Source organism: Sinocyclocheilus rhinocerous, unplaced genomic scaffold, assembly GCF_001515625.1.
Source record: "Sinocyclocheilus rhinocerous isolate Xijiao unplaced genomic scaffold, SAMN03320098_v1.1 scaffold1374, whole genome shotgun sequence".
NCBI classification, from domain to species: Eukaryota; Metazoa; Chordata; class Actinopteri; order Cypriniformes; family Cyprinidae; genus Sinocyclocheilus; species Sinocyclocheilus rhinocerous.
In genome coordinates this window covers 526,453-552,884 of record NW_015643932.1, presented here as the reverse complement: position 1 = coordinate 552,884, position 26,432 = coordinate 526,453, and the positions used below count along the sequence as shown (strand labels likewise).

General features: G+C 35.6%; 3 protein-coding genes across 9 annotated transcripts in view; all 3 read right to left on the bottom strand.

Annotated features, from left to right (window-relative positions):
- LOC107757715 (apoptosis regulator Bcl-2-like) overlaps positions 1 to 2,675 on the bottom strand; it is a 59,640-nt gene extending 56,965 nt beyond the window's left edge. The window contains exon 1 of the mRNA XM_016575277.1: positions 1,389 to 2,675. Coding sequence (XP_016430763.1) covers positions 1,389 to 1,943 — 555 coding nt within the window. The 5' untranslated portion in view covers positions 1,944 to 2,675. The remainder of the gene's footprint in view (positions 1 to 1,388) is intronic.
- A 3,037-nt stretch (positions 2,676 to 5,712) lies between these two features.
- On the bottom strand, positions 5,713 to 14,765 carry LOC107757703 (cytochrome c oxidase subunit 4 isoform 1, mitochondrial-like). Of its 2 annotated transcripts, none has more exons than XM_016575258.1 (5): positions 14,644 to 14,765; positions 12,608 to 12,701; positions 11,775 to 11,936; positions 10,139 to 10,270; positions 5,713 to 5,995 (listed from the first exon to the last, which is right to left on the bottom strand). In XM_016575258.1, the coding sequence occupies exons 2-5, from the start codon at positions 12,699 to 12,701 to the stop codon at positions 5,862 to 5,864; spliced, it is 522 nt and encodes a 173-aa protein (XP_016430744.1). In that variant the 5' UTR covers positions 14,644 to 14,765; the 3' UTR covers positions 5,713 to 5,861. The 2 variants fall into 2 exon arrangements, with proteins under 2 accessions (XP_016430744.1, XP_016430743.1); XM_016575257.1 differs by lacking the exon at positions 14,644 to 14,765 and adding an exon at positions 14,542 to 14,619.
- Positions 14,766 to 16,066: 1,301 nt separating this feature from the next.
- Positions 16,067 to 26,432, bottom strand: part of LOC107757712 (5'-AMP-activated protein kinase subunit gamma-1-like) — an 81,391-nt gene continuing 71,025 nt past the window's right edge. For 4 of the 6 annotated variants that reach the window (XM_016575270.1, XM_016575269.1, XM_016575272.1 and 1 more), the window contains 8 exons: positions 23,300 to 23,345; positions 23,148 to 23,202; positions 22,672 to 22,801; positions 21,981 to 22,146; positions 21,841 to 21,878; positions 21,604 to 21,750; positions 19,562 to 19,655; positions 16,067 to 17,479 (listed from right to left, as the gene is read on the bottom strand). In XM_016575270.1, coding sequence (XP_016430756.1) covers positions 17,442 to 17,479; positions 19,562 to 19,655; positions 21,604 to 21,750; positions 21,841 to 21,878; positions 21,981 to 22,146; positions 22,672 to 22,801; positions 23,148 to 23,202; positions 23,300 to 23,345 — 714 coding nt within the window. In that variant the 3' untranslated portion in view covers positions 16,067 to 17,441. The remainder of the gene's footprint in view (positions 17,480 to 19,561; positions 19,656 to 21,603; positions 21,751 to 21,840; positions 21,879 to 21,980; positions 22,147 to 22,671; positions 22,802 to 23,147; positions 23,203 to 23,299; positions 23,346 to 26,432) is intronic. The other 2 variants (XM_016575271.1, XM_016575273.1) reach the window with 1 other exon arrangement.

Sequence of the window (26,432 nt, the reverse complement as noted above, 5' to 3'; positions counted from 1 at the left end):
TCAATCCTGAACAAAAATAAAACAGTAAACTTTTTTTGTTCTAAACTAAACTTTTTTTTTTTTTAGTTTTACACACCTAGGCCTATACTGTATCCAGTTTTATATATAAATAATGTAAAAATATTTTTATTATAATTCAATAATATATAAATCAGAGAAGTATTACAAGAGTATTTAACATTGTATTTTTTTCTTTACTATTATTTTTTTTATAATAAAACATTTATATTATAATTATAAATAAACGTTTAATAGAAACATAATTTGTGTAATTAAAATGTTTTGCTTATTTTAATATATGTATATATGTATCTGATATATGATATCAGAATCTGTGAAAATGTGAATAATTTTTTCAAAATAAGAGAGATCATACAAAATGCATGTTATTTTTTATTAAAAAATTTTATAAATATACCTCCAGCAAAAACATCTTTCTTTATATTTTATAAAATCTTCTCTCTACCTTACAGTGTTTTATTTGACCATCAAATTTTTACATCTGTGCTGAAATTATTTACTACCAAACAATCATTATAAATTCATTATGACTATCATGCACGTCTGTAAATGTCCTTGAGAAAACTAATGTCTACCTCCCTCTGACAAAAAAAAAAAAACTTTTTACATGACATAATAGGGGCGTGGCTTACATTGATTGAACTGTCACTTTCAACTTGATTGAACTGTCAAAACCCAAGCTGACTAAACTCAAACCAGTCCAACTCAAATAACTAACCCATTCTACTAAATAGCACTGCAGACACAATGAGATGAATTCATTTCATTGCCTCATACTGTTAAAGCCTTACTACTCAACTTGCATACCATAATGCCCCTATGAATCACTTTACGAGTGTACTTTTTTATTTTTTAGTCTAGTGATGACATATTTCCTACTAAAACAGGAAGCGTTAGACATATTTTAAATATCTGGTCACAGCCGTAAATAGTTGCTACCTGCTAGTCAGCTGCAGGTTATATAGGAGGAAGGAAATTGTCATACAAGACGGGACAAAAATCTGTATATTACAGGATAAATAATCTTTTTTTTTTTTGTCCCTTTTCCAGGAGAAAAACAAATTTTTATGACTATATTTGCCCATTTTCTCAGCATTTAAGAGGCCTCAGCGAAAAGACCTGGACTCAAAGGCACAAAAACTTTAATTTTGATGTAATGTAGTCTTTTACACACAATGACCTAATCAGAATCATATTCTACTAAGAAAGTAAAAACTGTTTGTTTACATAATCACAAGTGATAGTAAACAACACTGCATTAGGCTTGGCTGTTTAAAAAGACTGTGTTAATGATTTCAAGCTTCAACTGCAGAGATGCAGTAATAAGCGACTGGGCAAAGGTCACGACCATTTGACCATAAACTTACCCAGCCTCCATTTTCCTCGATCCAGTTTTCCAGTGGCCCGTTCAGGTAGTCTGTCATCCAGTGTGCAATATTATCTACCTGGGACGCCATCTCCCGGTTGAAGCTCTCCACACACATGGTCCCACCAAACTCAAAGAAAGCGACGATCCGCCCCCAGTTCACTCCGTCTTTGAAGAGCTCTTCAGCCACAGCTAAGAAGCTGCGTTGTGCTGCATTGGGACTGAATATCATCTGGTGGGACATCTCCTCAAATTCACGCTGGTGCATCCTTTCTATCTGGTCTCCAGCCTCGCGTAACGCCCCGTAGATCCTCGAATAAGGGTCTGAACGTGTGACCCGGTTTGCTATCAGGCATTCAGAGTTGTTCCCCCCTCCGGCTGAGGGAGCCTGGAGCCTCCTGCCTGAGTTTGGAGAGGAGTCCTCCACTCCTGTATTGATGGTGTCATCATCCTCCCCAGAAGATTGAAATTTCCACTCATATCCCTTCTTTGAAAGTTTGTGATTGAGGTATTTCTCCACAATATTCCGATTGTCATAGCGAATTTCGTTGGCCATCGTTATTAAACACGACAAAAACGAGCGAGAGCAGGAAAGAGTCGGTTATTCGAAGTACATCGTAACGGAAAACGTTCTCTCACAGAGAAAAGCTCCGAAAAATGTCAAATTCACATCGCGTTGATGTGAGTTCTCTCATTAAAATGCAATTTTTGAGGGAAATTATATTATTTAGTATCACATTCATTGGTTATGACTCATAAAAACGTTATTTTTCAACTTTAAAGCCAGAACTGTCAGCAAACCTGCACGTCCAGCGCGCTGATGGATGGATGTAGGCTATAGTTGGATTGGCCGTTGCTGCAGCGCGCGGTCAAGATCCAAGCGCGTCTCGAGCTCGGCGCGAGGAATGCCCCTTCACTGCTCAAACTCACTGCGCTTATATTCCAGTGAACCTCCAGCCAAGAGCAAGAAAAAAACGCGACGTCGTTGACGTTACAAGACCGAAGAAGAGAGTTAAAGCAAACGCTGTATTTCTAATAATACCATTGACAAACGAGGTCCCAGAAAGACGGAAGAGAAAATAGCAACCTAGTCAGCGCACGAAGAAGCACTTTTGCTGTGTGTAAAATGTACAAGTAGATTTCCACGCTCTTTGGCAAGATGCAGTTTTTCCAACGCGCGGCACGGATCGTGCAGAAATTAAGCGTGCTCCGTCACCGCCGACGAATGACATCGAGGCTGTCGCGTTCATTGAAGCGACGCTAGAACGCTTAAACTGAATACTCAATATACTCTCTCACGGGGCGGCACTTCCTCTACGTCACACCATTCATTGCTTTTGGCGTAGTACTCTCCAGATGAAGTGTAATTCTGGTGTCTGGGTTTGTGTTTGAAGTGCACTTCTTTTCATTCCTTTCAGTTTTGTCAAAGCTACTTTTCATTATTCCCACAGGACTCCATACTTCAGGCGTGTTTTAAGTACAGGGTTCTCACATTTTGACAAATACATTTACATTAGGGGAACCAGGGAGTGTCATAACACATTTTGTTCAAACTTGTGGACCTATGTGTTTTTGTTGTTGTTTTAAGATAGATAGATATTTATTTATTCAGTCTTCTGATTATTCAGAAAACATTCTAATATGCTGATTTGCTGTTCAGTTAGGAAACTGAATACTCAATATACTCTCTCACGGGGCGGCACTTCCTCTACGTCACACCATTCATTGCTTTTGGCGTAGTACTCTCCAGATGAAGTGTAATTCTGGTGTCTGGGTTTGTGTTTGAAGTGCACTTCTTTTCATTCCTTTCAGTTTTGTCAAAGCTACTTTTCATTATTCCCACAGGACTCCATACTTCAGGCGTGTTTTAAGTACAGGGTTCTCACATTTTGACAAATAAATTTACATTAGGGGAACCAGGGAGTGTCATAACACATTTTGTTCAAACTTGTGGACCTATGTGTTTTTGTTGTTGTTGTTGTTGTTTTAAGATAGATAGATATTTATTTATTCAGTCTTCTGATTATTCAGAAAACATTATAATATGCTGATTTGCTGTTCAGTTAGGCTATTATTTATTAATATATGCCAATTATTAATTATAGGCCAATTATTAATAAAAATGCATATTATTACAGTGTTGAAAAGTTTTTGCTACTAAGTATTTTTGTGGAAAATGTAGTACATGATATGTTGTTTTTCAGGATGTGATGAATACAAAGTTCAAAAGAACAGTATTTATTTAAAATATTTTTTTCTTTTGAAATATTATAATTGCCTTTACTGTCACTTTTGATTCATTTAATGTGTCCTTGACGAAAAACGTATTAATTATATAAGTATAAATATTAAGTGTATATATACACAGCGGGTAAAATAAGCATTGAACACATCACCATTTTTCTCAGTAAATATATTTCTAAAGGTGCTGTTGACATGAAATCTTCACCAGATGTTGGTAACAACCCAAGTAATCCATACATACAAAGAATACAAATAAATTCAGAAATTAAGTTCTGTGTAATAAAATGGAATGAATGGCCCAGGGAAAAAGTACTGAACACGCTTACTGAAATGTAATACTTCGTACAAAAGCCTTTGTTGGTAATGACAGCTTCAAGACGCCTCCTGTATGGAGAAACTAGTCGCATGCATTGCTCAGGTGTGATTTTCGCCCATTCTTCCACACAAACAGTCTTCAAATCTTAAAGGTTCCGTGGACCTCTTCTATGAACTCTGATCTGTAGTTCTTTCCGTAGATTTTCTATTGGATTCAAGTCAGGTGATTGGCTGGGCCAAAGCTTTACTTTCTTTCTCTGAAACCAATTGAGAGTTTCCTTGGCTGTGTTTGGGATCATTGTCTCGCTGAAATGTCCAGCCTTGTTTCATCTTCATCATCCTGGTATATGGCAGCAGATTTTTATCAAGAATGTCTCGGCACATTTTTTCCATGTATCCTTCCTTCAATTATATTAATTTTGCCAGTGCCACACCATGATGTTTTTGGGGTGATGTGCAGTGCCATTTGACCTCCAAACATGGTGTGTATTATGACATCCAAAGAGTTTAATTTTGGTCTTATCTGACCAGACAATATTCTCCCAGTATTTCACAGGCTTGTCTAAATGTTGTGCAGCAAACTTTAAACGAGCTTCAACATGCTTTTTCTTCAGCAATGGAGTCTTGCATGGTGAGCGTGTATACAGGCCACGGCGGTTGAGTGCATTACTTACTGTTTTCTTTGAAACAGTTATACCTGCTAATTCCAGATCTTTCTGAAGCTCTCCACAAGTGGTCCTTGGCTCTTGGACAATTCTTCTGATAATTCTTTTCACTCCTCTGTCAGAAATTTTGTGAGGAGCACCTGGTCGTGGCCGGTTTATGGTGAAATAATGTTCTTTCTACTTCCGGATTATGGCCCCAACAGTGCTCACTGGAACATTCAGAAGTATAGAAATCCTTCTGTAACCAATGCCATCATGTTTTGCAACAATTAGGTTCTGAAGGTCTTGAGAGATCTCTTTGCTTTTACCCATCATGAAATGTTTCTTGTGTGACACGTTGGTAATAAGACACCTTTTTATGGGCCATCAGTTGAGACTGAACCAGCTAATATTAATTTCCACTGACAAGGGGCAGGATTGCTTTCTAACTACTGATAGATTTCAGCTGGTGTCTTGGCTTTCCATGTCTTTTTGCACCTCCCTTTCTTCATGTGTTCAATACTTTCCCCCTGGGTCATTCCACTTTATTACACAGAACATCAACTTTACTTGTACAAATAATAATTTTTGAGAAGTTAATAATAATCCATTAAAATAATAAATAATGATGCTATTAAAAAAAATGTCAACATTTATACTTTCTACAAAAGTTCACTGATGTTAAATTCACTAGTTACTTGTCCAACCACTGAACCTAATGAGCAGTGTGTCTTTTAGTTGGCAACATTTCAAGCAGTGACAGCTGTGTGACTTCATCTAAAACTGTTTTAAACTCTGTGGAACTACAAAAATTGATTTCTCATACAGAGCTGTTTGTGTGAACTGTAATAAAGGTTTTCAAAATAATGAAAACATGGTATAAATGAGCACCTAAGTTATGCACTTTCCCTTTTACACAGACACACACTCATAAAAAGTCATTTTAGGCAGTTGGAAAGTGATTGGATTAACTCAGCCAATAACGCACTCTCTCACACTATCTGCCCCAGCCAATCACGGCAAGTAACACATATTCACCTCCACGGTAGTCAGGTATCAGGTTAAATGTACCAACACACGCTTTGTTCTCAGTACAAACAGTACAAAGCCAGAATACTGGAGCAGCTCCGAGTTTAATTCAGTGCATTTATTTAGATTCACATTGGAATATATTTTAAGGCTGTCGGTTGCACAGCATTATTGAGTTTGGAACTTCTCATTAATGCAATCCTGATACATTTTTAGTCATTACGGTGGAATGCATTTATTACTTATTTCCACTGTTTCTTTTCATAGTCCCACTTATGAGAGAATCCATGGACGGGGTTCACTCTCATATCTATCATCCTCTGCGTCTGCTGGGCGACCGACTCTTCAGACAAAGTGTGCGGAACATCACCATACACTGCGAGAAAGAGAGAGAGAAAAAATGGGTGACATTAAGAAAGACTCTATTTTAGAAAATTAAAGTAATATTCTTAGTTTAAATACAAGTTGTTCCCCCAAATTTTATCATTTGGTCATCAATTATTCACCATCTTGCATTGGAATTTTAATTTCGCTTTATTTTAATTTTGTTTGTTTGTTTCACAGAATAACAAATCATTTATTAAGAGTTCAAAAAGCTTAAGATAAAACTCTGGTAAAGAAAAAAAGTGTAAAAGAAAAAAATGGGGGTGTCGGGTGTGAAAAACAGTTAATTGTGCAAAATCCCCTTCTATTTTTTCCCTAAGTGGAACTGTAGACCTGTCAGAAAAAAGTGAACAATAGCACACAGCAAACAATTAAGTGTCCTAACAGAGGGCAGCACCTGACAGCTCAGACTCTTCTGTGGAGTTATATCCTCCAGGCAAAGAACAAGGGACAAAAAATAAAATAAACTAATTAGAGAAAACAATTGCGTCTGCACAGCATGCACAAATCTGTCTGCTAATATCACAGACCTGGTTCGTGTAAAAATAGAGCTAATAAACATGCAAATGTACTCAGAAAAAGGTTGCAGTGGAGGGTTCTATATTATTTCTTAACTAAATCATAAGAATGAAGCACTGAAAACAGGATGTTTTTGTACAGCGGTGTTCCAAAATCCACTCGCTTCTTCTAGTATAATTTTTTATTAAATAGTTTTATATCATCAGCATAACAGCATAAATTTGAATTGAAAAAGATTTAAATGAATTTTTTCCTGAATTTTCACCAGCCATTACTCGTTTCACGATTCTTCAGAAATTTGTGTAATATACTAATTTGTTGCTCAATTGATGACCAATTATTAATAATTAGTTTTTTATTATTAATTGTGTAAACAGTTTTTGCTGCTCACTATTTTTGTAGAAACCATGATAGATTTTTTTTCAGGATTCTTTGACGAATAGAAGTTCAAAAGAGTAGCATTTATTTGAAATACAAATCTTTTGTAATATAAATGTCTTTAACTTTTGATCAATTTAATATGTTCTTGATGAATAAAAGTATTAATTTCATTATATATATATATCATTTACCCCAAACTTTTGAACAGTAGTGTATCACTATATTAAATAGCACAACTGTTTTCAACATTAATAATAATTTAAGCAGCAAGTCAGAATATTAGAATGATGATCTGAAGGATCATGTGACACTGAAGACTGACATAATGATGCTGAAAATTCAGCTTCGCCATCGCAGGAATAAATTACACTTTAATATATATTAAATAGAAATGAAAAATTATAAAAATATTTCACAATAAATAAACTATTTATAAATAAATACATTATTGCAATAAATAATGAAAGCAGCACTCATTGATTTTTACCTCGTAATACTTCTTTGTTGTACATTTTCCACAATTCTTAAATTCTCTTTATTTCCAGGTTTAAATTTTGAATCCCAGATTCTCAATCTGGACTCAGACTGTATATCTGGTATTTGGTTTATATTGTCATTTTTTTCAAGGGCATCTCCCCTTCTAAAACCCCTCAAGGCAGACGGTATTTCTGTCACAGAAACACATCAAAAAGATTATGAATTTCTTTTGCCAGGTGGAGTCAGTACACCTGCCCTGAGGTATGTACAGGAAATTTGGTTCAGTTTTCAGGGAGTTGTAGGGCAGAGATGCCTGCAAACCCCAGAATAAGAACCTGAAGTGTGACTGTATCCCAGGTGGCTTTCCAAAAAAATCACCCCTTTCATCTCCTCTTTATTCCCGACAATTGCTAAAGTCAACCTCAGACGAGTCTTAATACCCAGCCCTAATGAGTTTGAAGAACAGCGGCCCAGAGTGGAGTTTTTCAAGTCACAACATGAGCCAGACATTGTGGGAAATACCCAGCGCTCAACTGACAACTGACTTTTGGACTTCTATACTTTTCTCTGTACCTTTGATGCGGCTACACCCCTCTCCCACCCCCACCCAAGGATCCTCACCAAACTTTTCCTCTTCCCCCCCCCACGGATCCTCACCAAACTTTTGTTCTCACAGTTTCTCTGTTTTCCTCCTTCCTTGCGTTATTTTCCTCTACTGTATCTCTCCTGAGGTGATGCAGCATTGACTTCCTTCCTCAAAGAACTGGGGCCTCTGAGACAGAGATGGAGAAGACTCATCTACTTCCGACAGGATCCCGCTCACACACTTATACAAACACACACACAGAAACACACAATGCACACTCATTCTGTTTTAAACATGTCAACTGCTTTCCATCCGTCTTAGGCACACACACAGCCTTGGAAATCTTCTTATCATTTGTAAAGAAGTTCAGCTGGGTCTAAAGGGATTCCAGAACTGAAGCCGCGGCTCAAACAAGTAAATCTTTACCCTCTTTCTTTAAACCGTTGACTGCACACACAACCCAGTCCAATTATTTCAGCGGGAGTATGTGCTGCAGGTAAAAAGGCCATGCTGATTCTTCCATCTGACATGAGAAATCAGAGCGATCTGTGCTCTGAGAACTGATGGTCACATTAGAGGAAAAGGATAAAAAAAAATAAAAGGCACAAAGAACAAAATCCAAGTGAAAATGACCTCTAAGCAAGGTTTCGGGCCTTAAAGTGATAGCCCACCCAAAAATGTAAGTTCTGTCATCATTTACTCCCTATAATGTTGTTTCAAGCCTGTATGACTTTCTTCCATGGAACAGAAAAGATGATATTGGCAACCAAACAGTTTCGGGTCCCATTGATTTCTATAGTATGGACAAAAACTACTATGGAAGTCAATGGGACACAAAAGAAAATATTTTGAAGGGTATTGGCAACCAAACAGTTTTGAGTCCAATTGTACGGAAGAGGATTAGGGCCAAGCAATAATAAAAAAATAAAACCATCTCGAGATTATAGTCATTATAATGCGAGATTAAACTCGTTAAATTTCAAGAAAAATGGCGAAATAAAATGTTGAGAATAAACTCATTAAATTTCAAGAATAAAGTCGTGTTTTGAGAAAAAACTTGTTAAATTTCAAGAAAAATGTCAAAATAAACTGCTGAGAATAAACACACTCATGTCATGTTAATTTCATATGATGACTTCATATGATGCGATTGGCTAGGGTTTTAATCCGTCTTTTTTATTTATTTATTTTTTATAGTTTATTCTCAACATTTTATTTCAACTTTTTTTCTTGAAATGTAACGACATTTTTCTCTAAATTTAATGACTTTTTTCTCGTCATTTAATGAGTTTATTCTCAACATTTTATTTCAACTTGTTTCTTGAAATTTAACAACTTTTTTAATCTCAGCATTTTATTTCGACTTTTTTTTTCTCGAACTTTAACGTCTTTTTCTCGAAACACAACGACTTTATTCTCAAAAATGTAATGAGTTTATTCTCAACATTTTATTTTGACATTCTGCTTGAAATTTAATGAGTTTAATCTCGCATTATAATGACTTTAATCTCGAGATTTTTTTATTTATTTTTTTATTGCTTGAACCTAATCCTCTTCCGTAGAATTGACTTCCAAATTCCATGGAAGTCAGTGGGACACTAAAGAATTTTTTTTAAAGAATATTGACAACCAAACAGCTTCAGATCTCATTGACATCCAAAGTACGGACAAAAAAATTAAATACTACAGAAGTTTGGGGCACAAAAGAAGATATTGTGAAGAATACTGGCAACCAAATGGTTTTAAATCCCATTGACGTTCATAGTATATGGACAAAAAAATACTATGGAAGTCAATGGAACCTGAATATGTTTCCCAACATTCTTCAAACTATCTTCTTTTGTGTTCCACAGAAGAAAGAAATATATACAGGTTTGGAATAAGGGTGAGCAAATGTTTTTGCATGGACTATCCCTTTAATTTAGCAGAAGCCAATCTGTTGATTTTGGATTTGACAACTGTTCTGATTTCAGATTGGATGAATAAATAAATCATCAACACAATTAAATCCAGCTGAATCTCACATCAAAGCAACAGAGCGTATCGGGAATGATGAAATGCCTGAAATGTAAGCATTTAAGGCTTTCCTGCCAATGATAATCTAGTAATCAGAAACCATTATGCATCATTTAGAGGGTGTATACGTATAAATATCTTCATATATACACCCACCATAGACACGCTGCCACCACACCAGCAGCCCTGTGAAGCCAAGGAAGATGAAGACGCCCCCGAGGACAGTCATCCACTCTTTGGAACCTTGCCTCATCTCTGCGTACGACAGCTCATGTGTGAGTCTGTACACTGAAAAAAAGAAGAGAAAAAAAAACACCACAGATGATCTGAATAGTAATTGTTGGATTTAGGAGCTTGCCCTGCTTGCATGCACACTTGGAAGGCAAGGTGGTTGGCTGCCATTCAATTGAAAACAGTTAAACAACGCTGCCATCTGGTGGGAAAGAACTTTTAATACCTGAGGCCAAATGAGCGTGAAGTCATTAACATATCTGCCATTATCATTATAATTCCCAAGATCCATGACCCATTTACTATATTAATAATTTAGCCTTTGAGGGATCTTACCCAGGTAAAAGAATCTATTATACATCACCAAGGAATATAAAACTGAAATAAATATAAAAAATAATAATAAAACATAAAAATATAATTGAATACAGAAAATGTACAAATATACAAAATATAAAATATTTAAAAATCTCTATACTTATACCAGGCTGTATTGATAACTAAGGGGTGATTTGTGACATTAAGCTTCTATTAGAATAGGAAAAATCCTGCTGAATCCTTTCAACTTTAGAAGCACTCTAATAGCTACTCAAGAAAATTTATCAGTTTCTGCCAAGTGTTCAGTCAGCATTCAAACCCATTAAGACCCAAATTTTTAAATTATTTCTATTGGTAGCTGAATTGAGCAATGTGGCAATGTGGTCCAAAAGGCTGTTCTTCATAACTGTCCAGCTAAGAAGCTAAAAGCAACACTGGCTATATTCATTATATACCCATTGTTAATATACCCAGAATAGAATATACCATAAAATACAATATAATATAATATAAAAAAAAAAAAAGAAATTATAATAATATGCACTACCATTTAAAAGTTTGGCAGGTTATAAGATTTTTTTTTAATGTTTTTCAAAGAAGTATCTTATGCTCACCATGGCTGTATTTAGCTGATTAAGAATACAGTAACAACAATAATATTGTGAAATATTATTACAATTTACAATACATATTCTGTTTTAATGTATTTTAAAATGTAATTTATTCCTGTAATGCAAAGCTGAATTTTCAGCATTATTACTCCAGTCTTCACTGTCACAATGATCCTTCAGTAATCATTCTGAACAGGAAACGTTTATTACTATCAATGTTACAGCTGTGCTGCTTAATATTTTTATGGAAATCTTTGATGAATTCTTTAATGAACATTTATTTAAATTATACAAAAAGTAAAAGTCTTTACTGTCATTTTTGATCAACTGTAACGTGTCTTTGTAGAATAAAAGTATTAATTTCTTTGTTAAAAAAATCTTATTAACTCCAGACTTCTTAATGGTTCTGTATATCATATTTTCCTTACAGTACCTATTACATATGAGCATGTTTATACCTACAGTACTGTAAAGACAAATCTGGTTATTCAGGAGCCCCATGAGCGAGTAACAGTTTCCTCCACACCCAGGGTCAAAGTCTAACCTGTTCTTATAACAACAGGAGATTTTATGACTGATTTATTTGCTTATTAAGCAGTAGATTAAAAAAGCTAAAAGTTATTCAGATTTACAGGCTAGTTTCTCCTCCTTGGTGAGCTGGGTCCATGATCCCTTCTCTTTCTCTTTGAGTTTCTTCTGTTCGGCACTGAGATTTCTAACAAATGGAACATCTGGCAATGGCGTGTCCAGACGGTTGTTGTACTGAGGAACGGAGCAGTCAGCCACATCAACATCTGAGGACAAATGCACAAGAACAACAACAGTCAAGAGTTTGAAAGTATCTTTCAAAATAGATGATAGATAGATATAATCTAATATATCTATGAGATATATTAGATGATATATGATATAGAATGATATAGATGATATATCTATCTATATATCTAATAGATAGATAGATAGATAGATAGACAGACACAGACAGACAGACAGACCGGCCGACAGACACAGACAGACAGACAGACAGACCGACCGACAGACACAGACAGACAGACAGACAGACAGACACAGATAGACAGACAGACAGACCGACCGACAGACACAGACAGACAGACAGACAGATAGATAGATAGATAGATAGATAGATAGATAGATAGATAGATAGATAGATAGATAGAGAGATAGATAGATAGATAGACAGACAGACCGGCCGACAGACACAGACAGACAGACACAGATAGACAGACAGACAGACCGACCGACAGACACAGACAGACAGACACAGATAGACAGACAGACCGACCGACCGACCGACAGACACAGACAGACAGATAGATAAGACAGACAGACAGACAGACCGACCGACACAGACAGACAGACAGACAGACAGATAGATAGATAGATAGATGGATAGATGTGAATGACGGCTGAGTGGTCTCTATTGCCCTTGAGAGTGTGCGGTCACCGTGAGTGTGTGCAGCCCAGGCAGCAGATGAAGTTGACACCCTCCTCCAGAATCCAGACTGCAGTCCCCGCACCAGTGCACGAGAGGCCAGCATCTAAAAACAATGCCAACATGTATTGGCCGGACTCATGGACAACTCATTGAGCTTTCAGGTAAGTCACACAGGGATTGTAACGCATGACAATAACGGGTCTCAAAACCTAAGGAGGTGACTTTCTGCACTTTGACCAAGTTGCCAGTTTTCACCATAGTTTTCACCAAGTCCCTTACAAAAAATATTGGTGCTACAATGGTGCACTGATTATACCAAATATGACCTAATTGTCTCATTGAATTGTATACTAGTTTAGAATGAAGCCCACCCCAAAAAAATTTAATTCTGTCATCATTTACTCCCCCTCAAATTGTTCCAAACTTGTATGAGTTTCTATCTTCTGATGATTTGTTTGTTTGAAGAATGTTTGGAACCAAACAGTTGACGGTAACCATTGACTTCCATAGAATTTTTCTATGAACTAGAACTAAACCTTCTTTTATGCTCCGCAGAAGAAAGTGAAATGTTTGTCATCATTTACTCCCTCATGTCAATCCAAACATGTATGCATTTCTTTCTTCTGTGAAAGTTATAAGAATGTTGGTAATCAAACAGTTATGGTTCCCTTTGACTTTCAGTGTATTTTTGTCCATACCATTTCATCAATGGAAGTCAATGGGAACTGAAACAATGGTAACTATTCTTCAAAATATCTTCTTTTACATTCATTTGCATGCAAGAAATTGTACTTTTATAGAGATTGCACTAAAAAATAGTGCAAATAAAAAAGGTTTTGTTTATGAAGGTCTAATTTTTTTATTAAAATTCATTAAATACAGTAATATTGTGAAATATTATTACAATTTAAAATAACAGTTCTCTATTTGAATATATTTTAAAATGTAATTCATTCCTGTGATGCGAAACTGAATTTTCAACAGCTTTCCGTGTCACATGATCCTTCAGAAATCAGTCTGATTCATTCTAATAGGCTGATTTGCTACTCAAGAAACATTTCTTAATATATTAAGAAGTTACATTTATTCAAGGATGCATATATATATGCCCAGATATGCAGTGACGTGGTGATGCCCAGATATGCAGTGAAAGTATCCAGGTCACAGGACACACCGCCAATGACCTTGAATGTAGCAAATGGAAATTGAAAACGTGAAATGTCGTTGCTCATGATTAAAGGGGCAGCGACATGCTTATGATTGTGGAAATGCATTTAAAAGATCCTCCTGCACCTGCCACATATGCTTGTTTTAAATATAAACGCGCAGCTATTGAACTAAAGCGGAGAAATGGACTGTGTGCTTTCTGTCACGTAGTGTTGTGGAATATTCTGCAGACAAATTACTTCACGGGGGGCGTGACATCAATATCGAGCAAAGTGAAACAATACGAATCTAAATATAAAGTCACCACGCGCGCATTCTTTCAACATTTGCAAACGACAAATGTTGTTGAAAAGATACATAGCTCATGCAAACACTCTGAGATATTAATATAATAGCCTAACATTAAGTAGTAATTATAGGCTATTCGTCTATGCACAAAATATTTTCAAGTTCAAAATATTGTAAAAAACAATATATATATATATATCCAAAAATATTCAAAAGCGTTTAAAAAATTTTTTTTTTAACATTTAGCAAACTATTAAAAAATAAATAAATAAAAGAAATACATTTAGATACAAATGCGTAGTTCCAGTTAAGGAAATAATTAGCATGCCCTCACGCGAGAGGAACTTTTCTAAACTTGAAGTGTTAAATTAATCTCACACGCACATCTGGAATAGAGCGTTTGCAAAATAGCATCACTGGGTATTTATATTTAATAAATACCAACTATTTATTTAGTACTCAACAACACCACATCCATATGAATTTACCTTGAGATATGAAGGTCCGAGCTTGTCGACAAGAAGTTGCCTACGTGCTCTGTCTTTCTGGTTTCATGGATCGTGGATTGAGTCAGGTGTCTGTAAATTTACCTTGAGATATGAAGGTCCGAGCTTGTCGACAAGAAGTTGCCTACGTGCTCTGTCTTTCTGGTTTCATGGATCAGTTAGTAGCGCGTGGATTGAGTCAGGTGTTTGTCGCTATCAGCCAAATGAACCAATGAGCGCGAGGCAGGAACCAGCTCGCCAGAGTGCGCGCACCAAACACTTGAGGGGCTATTTAAGATTAAACTACAGGTTGGTTACGACTGACACCATTTTTTCTTGGAGACAGACTTGTATTTCATCGACAATGTCTGAATGGTGTTTCTACTCACATCTAGGAATGTGGCACATGATTTTGTCAGGCAGGTTTTGGTAATCTCCACATATTCTTTTGAGTTCTCTTTAGGCTACTACTATGTTGCGTTACTAACAGGGAAGGAAAGAATAGTAATGTAACTCTATAAAGCCATGCAATTGATACGTGAATTATGGCCTCATAATCAAAACTTTGTTAAAACTACACTCTCCTGCTATCTGATTGATAGTTTATATATATTTTTTATCATTTATTTACAGTACATGGTTTCAGAATTTCATCTTACCTTTGGCCATCAAAATAACAGCAACGGCACCAAATTGCATGGTCCTCTGACCTCTGTATAAAACTGATGTCGTTTTCCTCCGCGATTTTGAGCTGTAGCCTATATTTTCACTTTAGGCCTATCATAAAATATAAACCATAAAAGCCTTATGTATCTAATATGATACAAAGCAGTTACAATGTGTATAAGTTCAATAAACAGTTCCATTTAATAAAATTAGATTTTCGGACTATTTCCTGCGTCACTGAAGTCACGGAAGAAGCCTGGCAACTTATTGATTGAAATTGCAACCTGGAGCCACAAGTGAGGTATTTTCGAGATAAATAAAGTATACTATGTTAAGTTTGCAAACTTTCACTTTTAGCACTTAAGAGCAGAAATGCTATTTCGAAGAAGTCACAAGATATTTCCCCTCTGTCAGTTTTTCTTCAAATGTGACATATGGAATGTATTTTCTTCAATTCAATTATATTTTACCAGCCACGCCTCCATATATATATATATATATATATATATATATATTAGTGCTGTCAATTAAACGCGATTAATCGCATCCAAAATAAAAGTTTTTGTTCGCATAATATGCGTGTACTGTGCATATTTATTATGTATATATATAAAACACACACATGCATGAGAATATTTAAGAAAGATGTTGTTTATATATTAAATATAATATAAATTATATGAATATAAATGTAAATACATTTAATATACATGTAAATATTTACAAAATACTGTATGTTTGTATTTATATATACATAATAAATATACACAGCACACACATATATTATGTAAACAAAAACTTTTATTGTGGATGCGATTACAGCACATATATATATATATATATATATATATATATGTGTGTGTGTTGTGTATGTATGTGTTTTATATTGTAAAAATGGCTTGCCAAACATAACACAAAAATGTTTCAGAGATTTTGTTTATTCGTTTTTATTTAACTGTAAATAAAAAACGAATCTAAAGCATGATTATGCTTTAGCATTCTCATGCCAGTGATGTGAATTTATCTCTGGACATTACTCTTTCATAACAACAACAACAGTAACATATCTGCAAAAACAAATGACGAAAACTTAAAATGTGAAGTATTACAAACATCGAACACACAGAAAAATAGACCTTTCTCTTGCACTTGTAGATTCCTCAGACAGAAGCTCTGCGTGCGTGTACAGTACAATTGATACAAACAAGAGGTCAGTCGCCTCATGGACAGGAAAAAAAAGGTGGGATTTTAAGGTTGAATTGCATTGAACATCAAGTCATTGATCAGCACGTGGTTTTACTGCATAGGGGCTCCATAGATCTTTCCATCTCACACTTACATATCGCTTTTAAAATTACAAAAGTGTTAAATATAAATAAATAAACATTTTAATTATCATTTACAGCATCATTTCAAAAACATCAAGAAAATAATGAACACCCAAAGTGAAGAAATGTAGAGCTCTGCAATAAATAAAATCAGTGACGCACACTAAAACAGCAAAACGGGGCTTTTGGTTTTTTTAAACAACTCTAACATTCACTTTGATATATTTAAACATTCAATTAATCTTGTTCTATTGGCAACCAGTAGTGGGCAATAACTGCTGGACAGAAGGCACCATAGACAGATACAGAGGAAAGCATTTCTGTCTGCATTTACAAAGGAACTGTGGCGGAGAAAGACTAAACGAGTTACTAAATTCAGGAACAGTCAAAAGTACAAATATGTGAACTGGCTCATACGCCACAAGCCGAAAATCGTATATACACGAGGAACAAACAGTCATAACATGCACTGAATACTGAGATTATTACTGAATGCCCTGCGAACGCACAGACACCCCCCTCCAACAGAGGCGATTATGGTACAGTCCGTAGTCTGTGTGCAGATTCAAACACCAGATGGCGTAGTTTTAGGTCTAGCTAAAGGTATAGTTATCATAGTGTGCGTGCAGAAGCTTAGTGTGATATAATAGGCAGAGTTCACAGTATCCTTCTGAATAAGAGATGATCCACCTTAATCGCCCCATACGGCCAATACGTCCATCTAGAAATCAGATAACAGACCAAATAACCAGTCCGTGTAACTCTTCATTTGTGATCTAACAGCACACATCTAGGTCAAGTTCCCTGGTTCCACTCTTTCGTTCTGAGATGTGGCCCAAACTTGTGGTCTCCGCTTCCACTTCAGTCTCTTACAGCAAACATCACATGACCCAGCAATCTCCGCAAGCATCACTCCGTTTCTGCTTCGCTCTCCTTCCGGGTCATACCTGCAAAAGAGTAGACAATATGTAAAAGAGAGGTCTTTTTTAGTTGCAATACTGCTTACAACCACTAGTAGGCAGCTTGTGAGCATGTATTTTCAACTAAGGCTGCGTTCAGCCCCGACAAAACGGTGCAAAACGTTTTTTAAACGGAAACGGTGGTGCTGATTGGGCTGACATTTTTGACACACCCACCAAACAAGACAAAACGTATCTCAAACCCCGTTGCACACCGTTTCCAGGAAACATGTCGTTCAAACCGGAAACCGTAGCAAAACGTTTGAGCTTGAACTTGCCCCTGGATTCCTGCCGAATTTAGTTCTAGACAGCCTGTAATCCACCTGCTAGTAATAAGGATGAAGTATTTTTATAGGCCAAAACCCAGAAATGAGCATTTAATTAAACTAGTGCCCTTTTACAGCTTTGTTGTGTTTTTAATCGTACTCTTGCAAACTATTCTAACTCACACATTCAGGGAAAATGTTTTTTTTGAATAAAAACTGAAAGAGTTGATAGAAGCTTCATGGCGGTGACATTTTTTATTTAAAATTCATTAAAGTTGTGTTCACTTGTGAAGATAAACAAAACATACTAATCACTTTTTTATTGGTCGGGGAGCTTATTTTCTGCAATAATCCAAAATCCAAAAAATTTTGTCAAGGGATCCAGGGTGATGCTAATTCTTGGGTTGGCCTACAAAAATACATCATCACTGCAGTGCTCCGTCAAAATCATCTGGTTTAGAGTGTTTTATATAAGTTGCAGGAAGGTCCATCTCCAGGAGCAGGACCAACCACAGGGCAGAATGTCTTTTGATCTGTGCATACTAGTTGCAATATTAGCAGCATCACATCTGCTACTTAGGATTCACAACACTCTTCACAGAAGCAATTAATATGCAGTATTATAAATTCACAGCCAACAAGGCAGACACCCAGCACACAGTGACCTCTCAGAAGGAAATCCAGAAAGTTTGAGTTAAATAGAGAGACGTGTATTATGTCCCATCATCTGATTTTGATTTAGATGTCCGTCATAGATGTACATCATATTTATTGGTTATGCAGTTCTGTTTATAAGTTTACATTCCCATTGCAAAAAGTTCAAAATTGTAACAAAACTGAAAATCTGTGAAACATACACATCTTAAGTAGCTTCTGAAGGGCAATATTAAATGAAAAAAAAGACCCTCCCTGTAACACACTCTGCTCTTAATGAATCGTGATTCCTTCTTAAGCATCAGTGAATGTTTTCACCTTTTGTAATAGTTGTATAAGTGTGAAGATGGATTTCAAAATCATACAGTCACTGTTGGAAAGGGTTCAAATATGCATAAGATGCTAGAAAACCAAAGAATGTGCAGGACCTGAAGGATTTTTCTGAAGAAAAATAAGCAGTTTAACTCATGAACAACTATCAAAAAACAAAAACAGTTGTTTATCATCCAGGTAATGACATTAAATTATTATTAAATTCAAGGGTGTGTAAACTTTTGGTTCATTTATATACATTAGATTATTATTTTGTCTTGTGCACCATATGTAAACATTTGTTATGCAAAACAGCTCATTCAGGACAGTATTAAATAAAAAATAATATGATCCTCTTATTTAGTTAAAACAATGAACATTTTCCTTATTTTGCAAGGGTATGTTAATTTATGAGCAGAAATGTATAATGATCTTAGTGGGAAGACCTACGACATTATGTGTATGCATGGACAGAGCATGTGGTTGAGTTACTGCAGGACACTATCCATCAGCAGACGGGAAGCCCTGCAGTGGGAGGGGCTCTGATGTACTGCAAGTGCCTCATTAATCAAAATCATATGCGGTGTTACGTGAGCGTGCACACATATACACACACACACTGCCCTCTGGAATTAAAGCCAATCATGTCTGGTTCTGTGGTGGAAACAGAAATATAAGTTGGCACATGCCATCCTCGCACACATCATGAGCCAGGCAGAAGTCATGCACCGTCTCCTTGACCTCAGCAGTGGAGGTAGTACCTGTGGCTCGGGTGAGAGAGGATGGGAGGAGGAGGGTCCTGCTGGAAATGTGCTTTAGGAATGCTGAGCATTGATACCTGCGGGGTTGAGAACAAGTGCCTGGAGGATGTCCGACAGAGAGACGATGCCCACGATGCTGCCGTTCTCATCCACCACCACCAGTCTGTGCACCTGACCGAGGACAGATACACATCAGCATCTAGAGCAGTCCTAGAGTATCTCTAGACTATCTCCACTTTTGTGACCTAGAGTAGCTCTAAAATATTGAGAACCTAAAGCAAAGTTAAAGAGCCACTCTAGCATATCTCCTCTATAGTGAATTAGAGAAGCTCTTGAATATCTACAAACAAGAGTCACTAAAATATGATCTCAATAAAGTCTAAGAGTAGCTCTAGAGCAGGGGTGCCCAACCCTGCTCCTGGCGATCGACTGTCCTGCAAAGTTCAGCTCCAACCCTAATCAAACACACCTGAAGCAACTAATTAGGGTCTTCAGGATCACTTAAAAATTAAAGGCAGGTGTCTTTGATTAGAGTTGGAGCTAAACTTTGCAGGACAGTCGATCGCCAGGAGCAGGGTTGGGCACCCCTGCTCTACAGCATCTGTTACCCAGTTGATCTAGAATAACCCATCTACAGTCAACTAGAGCACCTCTATAATATCTAGAAACAAGAGTGACAAAAATAACACCTCTACAAAGACTAAGAGCAGCTCTAGAGCATCTGTTACCCAGTTGATCTAGAATATCACATCTATAGCGAACTAGAGCAGGTCTATAATATCTAGAAACAAGAGTGACAAGAATAACACCTCTGTAACAACTAACAGCAGCTCTGGAGCATCTATTACCCAGTTGATCTAGAATATACCATCTAGAGTAACAAAAACAAAAGCAAAGACCAAGAACAACTCAAGCATATCTCCTCTAGTGAATTAGAGAAGCTCTTGAATATCAACAAACAAGAGCCACAGTAAAACATGATCACAATAAAGGCTAAGAGCAGCTCTAGAGCATCTGTTACCCAGTTGATCTAGAATAACCCATATATATCACTATAGAATATATTTTCTATAGTGAATTAGAACAGCTATAGAATATATGGAACCAAGTGTGACGCAAGAATATTACCAAAGAGCAGCTCTAGAGCATCTATTACTCAGATTATCTAGAATATCTCTTCTATCTCTAGAATACATTACCAAGAGTAACTTGAACAATTTCCTCAATAAAGACAAAAAGCAGTTGCTGAATATCTATATAGAATATCTATTTAGATCTTAGATATATATCTAGAGCATCTATAGTATATCTAAATAAGAGCATATAAAAAGAGTATATAAAAGGAGCAAGGCTAGAACATCACCACTATAAAGAACAAGAGCAACTGTTGAAAAAAAAGAGCAGCTGCATAATTACTATTAGCAAGATCTGCTCTAGAATATATTACCAAGAGCAATTCTAAAATATTTCCTGTACAAAAAACAAGAGCAACTTTTGACTGTTTTAAAGCACTGTATAAAATACCTTACCAAGCGCTGCTCTAGAATATCTATTACTAAGAGTTTCTATAAAGAGGTTAAGCACCTGCTAAATGTTACCAGAGTAAATATATATCCAAGAGATGCTCTAGAATAAATTACTAAGAGCAACACAAACATTTTTCCTCTATAAAGAGAAAGAACATTTGCACAATATCTATTACAGCTCTAGCATATCTCATCTGTACTGTACTAGAGAAATTATTGAATATATCTAAAAAGACTATGACGACCTGCCTATCTATAAGCAAGATCTGCTCTAGAATATATCACCAAGAGCAACTCTACTATATTTCCTCTATAAAGAGCTAGAGCAACTGTTGACTGTTACCAAGAGCAGATGTATAATACCTATTACAAAGAGCTGTTCTAGAATAAATTACCAAGAACAACTCAAAAAATGTTCCTCTATAAAGAGCAAGAGCAGTTGCAGAATACATACTACAAAGAGCTAGTCTAGCATATTTCCTCAATAGTGACCTAAAGCATCTAAAGAAAAGCAAGTACATATCCATTTTTGGTCATAATAAAAAAGGTTGCAGATTTATGAGGACAGAAAGGAAGACAACGGGAAAGCTCACCTCAGCCTTGACTATCCGATCTACAATCGTTTCCAGTGTCTCAAATCTGTTGCACTTCATGACCCCTTCAAAGTACTGTGACCTGTGCATCAGTGCCTGTGTCACGCTAATGTCCAGGTTGTTGTACATCTTTTCAGCAGCAAGATTCTACAAACATACAAAGATAATTAACGTCTGTAGTACAGGTCAAACGTTTTCCACATTCAACAATAAAATAAATACATATACTGTACTTACAATGACATCAAATTTGGAATAAATATCTACAACTTTTCCTAAAAGGCAAAAATACACAGGAAAAAGTTTTAAATAAGTAATTTCATGAGTGTAAGAGCATTGGAATACACAAAATCTGTCTCTTTTCTTTTGAATCAAACCTGACTCATCCACCACAGGCAGTGCTGACACTCTCCTCTCCACAAAGATGCTGAGTGCTTTGATGATTGGCGTGTCGGGGTGGATGAAGGCAATGTTGCTGTAGGTCCCAATGCTCAGCTCCTCCAGTTTCTGCTTCATAAAGGCGGGCTTTGGCATCTCACACACCTGAGACACATAAACACAAGCTACTTTGTCAGCTTTTGAATATTTTATAATTCAAGCAACATAAGACCATGAATAATTCTAGTAATTATAGGAATTATATTGGCTGTCTGCCCTGTTTGTCAAACAAAAAACACTTTCTGAGACTTTTTAGTATACAAAGAACATTTTATTTTCCCCTGCAGTGCAGTTCTATGCAAGCTATACTGCTGAGACTTTAACTAACCTCTGTCTTTCAAATACTTTGTGAGAGATTGCTGCTGAACTATATAAAAGGCCATGGCCCATTGTGATCAGATAGATGACATTAATCTAGGGACTGTCTCTTCCTCTTCATCTGCTCTACCCCTCCCTTCCTCTGCACTTTTTCATCCTATTCATTCAATTCCTTCCTCATTCTTTGTCACTCTGGAGGAAATGACTGTGCGCTTTATTACAGCATCGGTTAAACCTCAAACCCTGCCAAAACCAGCCAGCTAAAACCTTACTAAATGCACAAGTGATACACATAGAATATACTGATGAACTTACAAACAGCTGAAGGAATTTCAGGATCCTTTTGTGCGTCAAAATGTAAAGTGCATTTCCACTGACAGGGTCGATGACGGGTAACCGGTGGATCTTGTTTTTGATCAGTGAATACACAGCATCAAATATGCTGAAACACAAAACATACAGAGACAGAGAAAGTAAATTTCACTGCGGTGACATAGGGAACAGAAGGGCGACTTCAGAGGACCCTGATGAAATTCAGAGGTTTGCCCTTCAAGACTACGTGCACTGAATTATTTAATACACTGAAAATATGAGCAACCAGCAGAATACACACAGAAAAGGGCAATATGTGAGATGGAAAGAGTTTGTGGTTTACTAAAGGAACTCTAGCGGTTCACTTTCACTCATGTCCTCTTCAACATATGTATAAGATCACCCTACAGCATGCAACTTCCCATAGTAAGGCAATAAATGACATGCATGCTAACACAGAAATGAATTGCTCTTACCTTGCATCTGGAGATATGTTCACTAAAGGTTTAAATGTTTCTTGTAGATAGAGCTCTGTTGTAAAAAAAGAAAAAAAGGAAACATGAAATATAACATCTAGAAAAGCACAAACACGAAGCACTAGAAAGAACCACCTGTGAGGATTTCTTACCTCTCCACGTCTCAATTTTATGCTCCTCAAGCTCATAGATTTGTACCTGAAACAAAACAAGAGATTGTTACTCAAATTGCAAACATATTCACATTTTAATGAAATTCTCACAGTATACAGTAATAATAATAATAATTATAATTATTATTATTAGTAGTAGTAGTACAGTAGTAGTAATAGTAGCAGTTAGTAGTAGTAGAATTACATTTAAATATAAGTATAATTATATTATATATAATATTAGTATAATTTCTATATTTTTATTATAATAAAGTTATTGTAATCAATTATATTATTTTATTCAAAAAAAAATTCAAATCTAAATTATGTAACATAAAATAGCACTATGTAACATTAACAAACCATACTTATAATAATAACAATAATTATCATCATGCTAATAAAAAATATTATAATAATATGACTTTTATGATCATTATTATTATTATTATATAAAAATACATCTAACAATCTTGATGTAACTTAAAAGCAATGTGTAACTTATTGAAAATCCATATTTATTTATAGTAATAATAACAATAATAATAATAATAATAATAATATATTATTATTATCATTGTTGTTGTTGTTGTTAGCATTATAATTAGACATTTAGGTTTATAATAACAAGTTTAAATATTTATAATAATAATAATAATAATAATGACAATAATAATAATGACAATTATGATTATTATGTAAATGAACATATTTTATTAGGGATACACTGAAATGAAAATTCTGGGCCGAATCCAAAACCGAAAATTCTGGATGCACTTGGATGAAAACCGAAACTGCTTTTCAATAATCATTTATTATGAAATACTACAAAATACAATACAATAATACAATACAGTAATATAATAATATAGATTAATTTTGTAAGACTTTTTAATTTAACTTAATTTAATACAAGCTAATAAATTAACCACACTTTTACTGAAAGTACAACAAGAAAATTGGACAGAAAATATATTAATATTAAATATCAATATATTATTTTTATTCAGCTCTATGCAACAGAATCAGAATATGTTTTCCGTGCATATTTCTGCCCATTTTTCTCTTTCGGCCAAAGACCGAAAATGCCATTTTCAGCTGATAATTTTCAGTGGCCAAAATTTTGGTGCATCCCTATATTTTATAATTAATAATATTATAAGCTCTTGAGCCATTGTGAGCAAAGCGAACATTAACTTTCCTCATTTGGCCAAAACCAAGGCATTTATTTATTTAAAAAAATTAATACAAATTTCCTGCAACACAATGTGACACAGGCATCTGTCGAGTAGTGAGAATTTCAGACAGATGAGGTACAGGTGTGTGTTCAGAAACTAAGAACAGCTTTAGGCACTGATTTCTGGAACTGGTAAAAAGTGATTCAGGATTGTAGTCCTGACCCTTAGAAACGGTAACGCTGACTAAGTGAAAGTGAGACGCACATCATCTAAACAGCAGGCTTCCCACAGCGGCACCAATTAAAGAGCCGCACTACACTGCTGATGCAGGCTAACGTCTAAACCCACATGACTAATCATAAAAGCACGGCTGATCAGAGGATGCACAGCCTCCTGCTTCCATGTTAGCTAATGATTACTGTGGACACGAGCTCTTGCATGCGCGTGTGCACCTTTCAGTGCGTGATAAGACTGAAGGGACAAGAAAATGGGTTAATGCTGAAGCTCACGATTTCTTGGAGGCTCTGGAGGGGAATGATGGGAAGAGAGCGCTTGCGAACATGTGACAGAGCTTAAAGGGGACATATTCTTTATTGTAGATATAAATTCTATATAAAGATTTTGTAGATATGAAGTCCACTTACACAGAATGTTGTACATTTAAGACTTCCGGGTGTGAATGATTTCTGTAAGAACTGGTTAATCTTTTCGGATAGTTTTATAGTTTGCTAGATTATTTATTAGGTCAGGCTAAATTGCTAAATACTGAACTGGTGTTGATATCTAAATGTGGGCCAAATCATGACCTATTTTTGCAGCTCACTTTCTTTTTAAGTAAAACATAAAGGATATAAATGTTTAGGGTTCAGTCCTTTTTTTTTTTTTTTTTTTACAGAAATTCATATTTTTATTCAGAAAGAATGCATTAAATAATCAAAAGTGATGCTAAAAATACATTTATGATATTACAAAAGATTACTATTTCAAACAAATGCTGTTCTTTTGAACTTTCTTTGAACTTTCCACAAAAATATTAACCAGCACAACTGTTTTCAACATTGATAATAATAATTTAAAAAATTCTTAAGCACCAAATCATCATGTTAGAATGATTTCTGAAGGTTTTTGTGTTAGTCTGGTGGAGATTATTGTCAGTATGTTGTATGAATATAAATAATTAAGCCACAGCTGTGCCTTTCCTCTAAACGCAGGAAGAAGCTTTACAGCATTTTCAACTACTTCCTGTGTCTGCAGAAAAGAACTGATGGGGTGTGGAAAGATGAGAGGATGTTGCTTTTACTCAAAGTGATTAGTGGTTTCTTTGCTCTTGCATAAATTCACATGAATCTATATTTAAGAACAAAAGGCAAAAACAAGGATATGAGCTTATAAATACTGATGAGCAGGAAGAGAAGTTTGTACAGTGAATTTGAGGCTGTGAATTATATAGTAAGAAGCAACTCCATATCGAAAATTAATGATAATATTAAATTACAGCAGTATAACTTCATAACCGATGTGAGAAAACAAGCAATTTATTTACTATCCACATCAATTTAATTACTTTGCAGGAGCAATTATTGGCACAAAAGACAACAGATGCTGAGGTGTTTCTGGAACGTTTGATCCTGATTCCTGAGCTCAGTGTGATCTGAACACAGTAATTTCAGAGCGCTATAGGTTATTATAAATGACGTGAGGTTCACGAAAAGCTCATGGCTATAAACAGCCCGTCTGCCAGCCGGCAAAGCTAAACGCAGCACTTTCACTGTATACATCTACATTCACTATCAGTGACCAAGGAAAAACTAAAATAAAATAAAATAAAATAAAATTAAATTAAATTAAATAAAATTAAATAAAAATATTTTTAACACAATGGTGCACGAAATCAAGATGTTTCAGGCCTAAAAGGTCAGAATTTTGTCTGAAAACTGGAAAAAAATATAAGAAAG

Bases quoted from the DNA above. Each gene is read 5' to 3' on its own strand.
- LOC107757703 (XM_016575258.1), bottom strand. From the start codon at position 12,701: ATGCTGGCCTCTCGTGCACTGGTGCGGGGACTGCAGTCTGGATTCTGG. The intron at 10,271-11,774 runs GTAAATCTGAAT...TCTTTTTTTCAG, and splicing joins CAAGGAGGAGAAACTAGCCT to TGTACAGACTCACACATGAG. The intron at 5,996-10,138 runs GTGGGTGTATAT...TCTTTCTCGCAG, and splicing joins GTGGTGGCAGCGTGTCTATG to TGTATGGTGATGTTCCGCAC.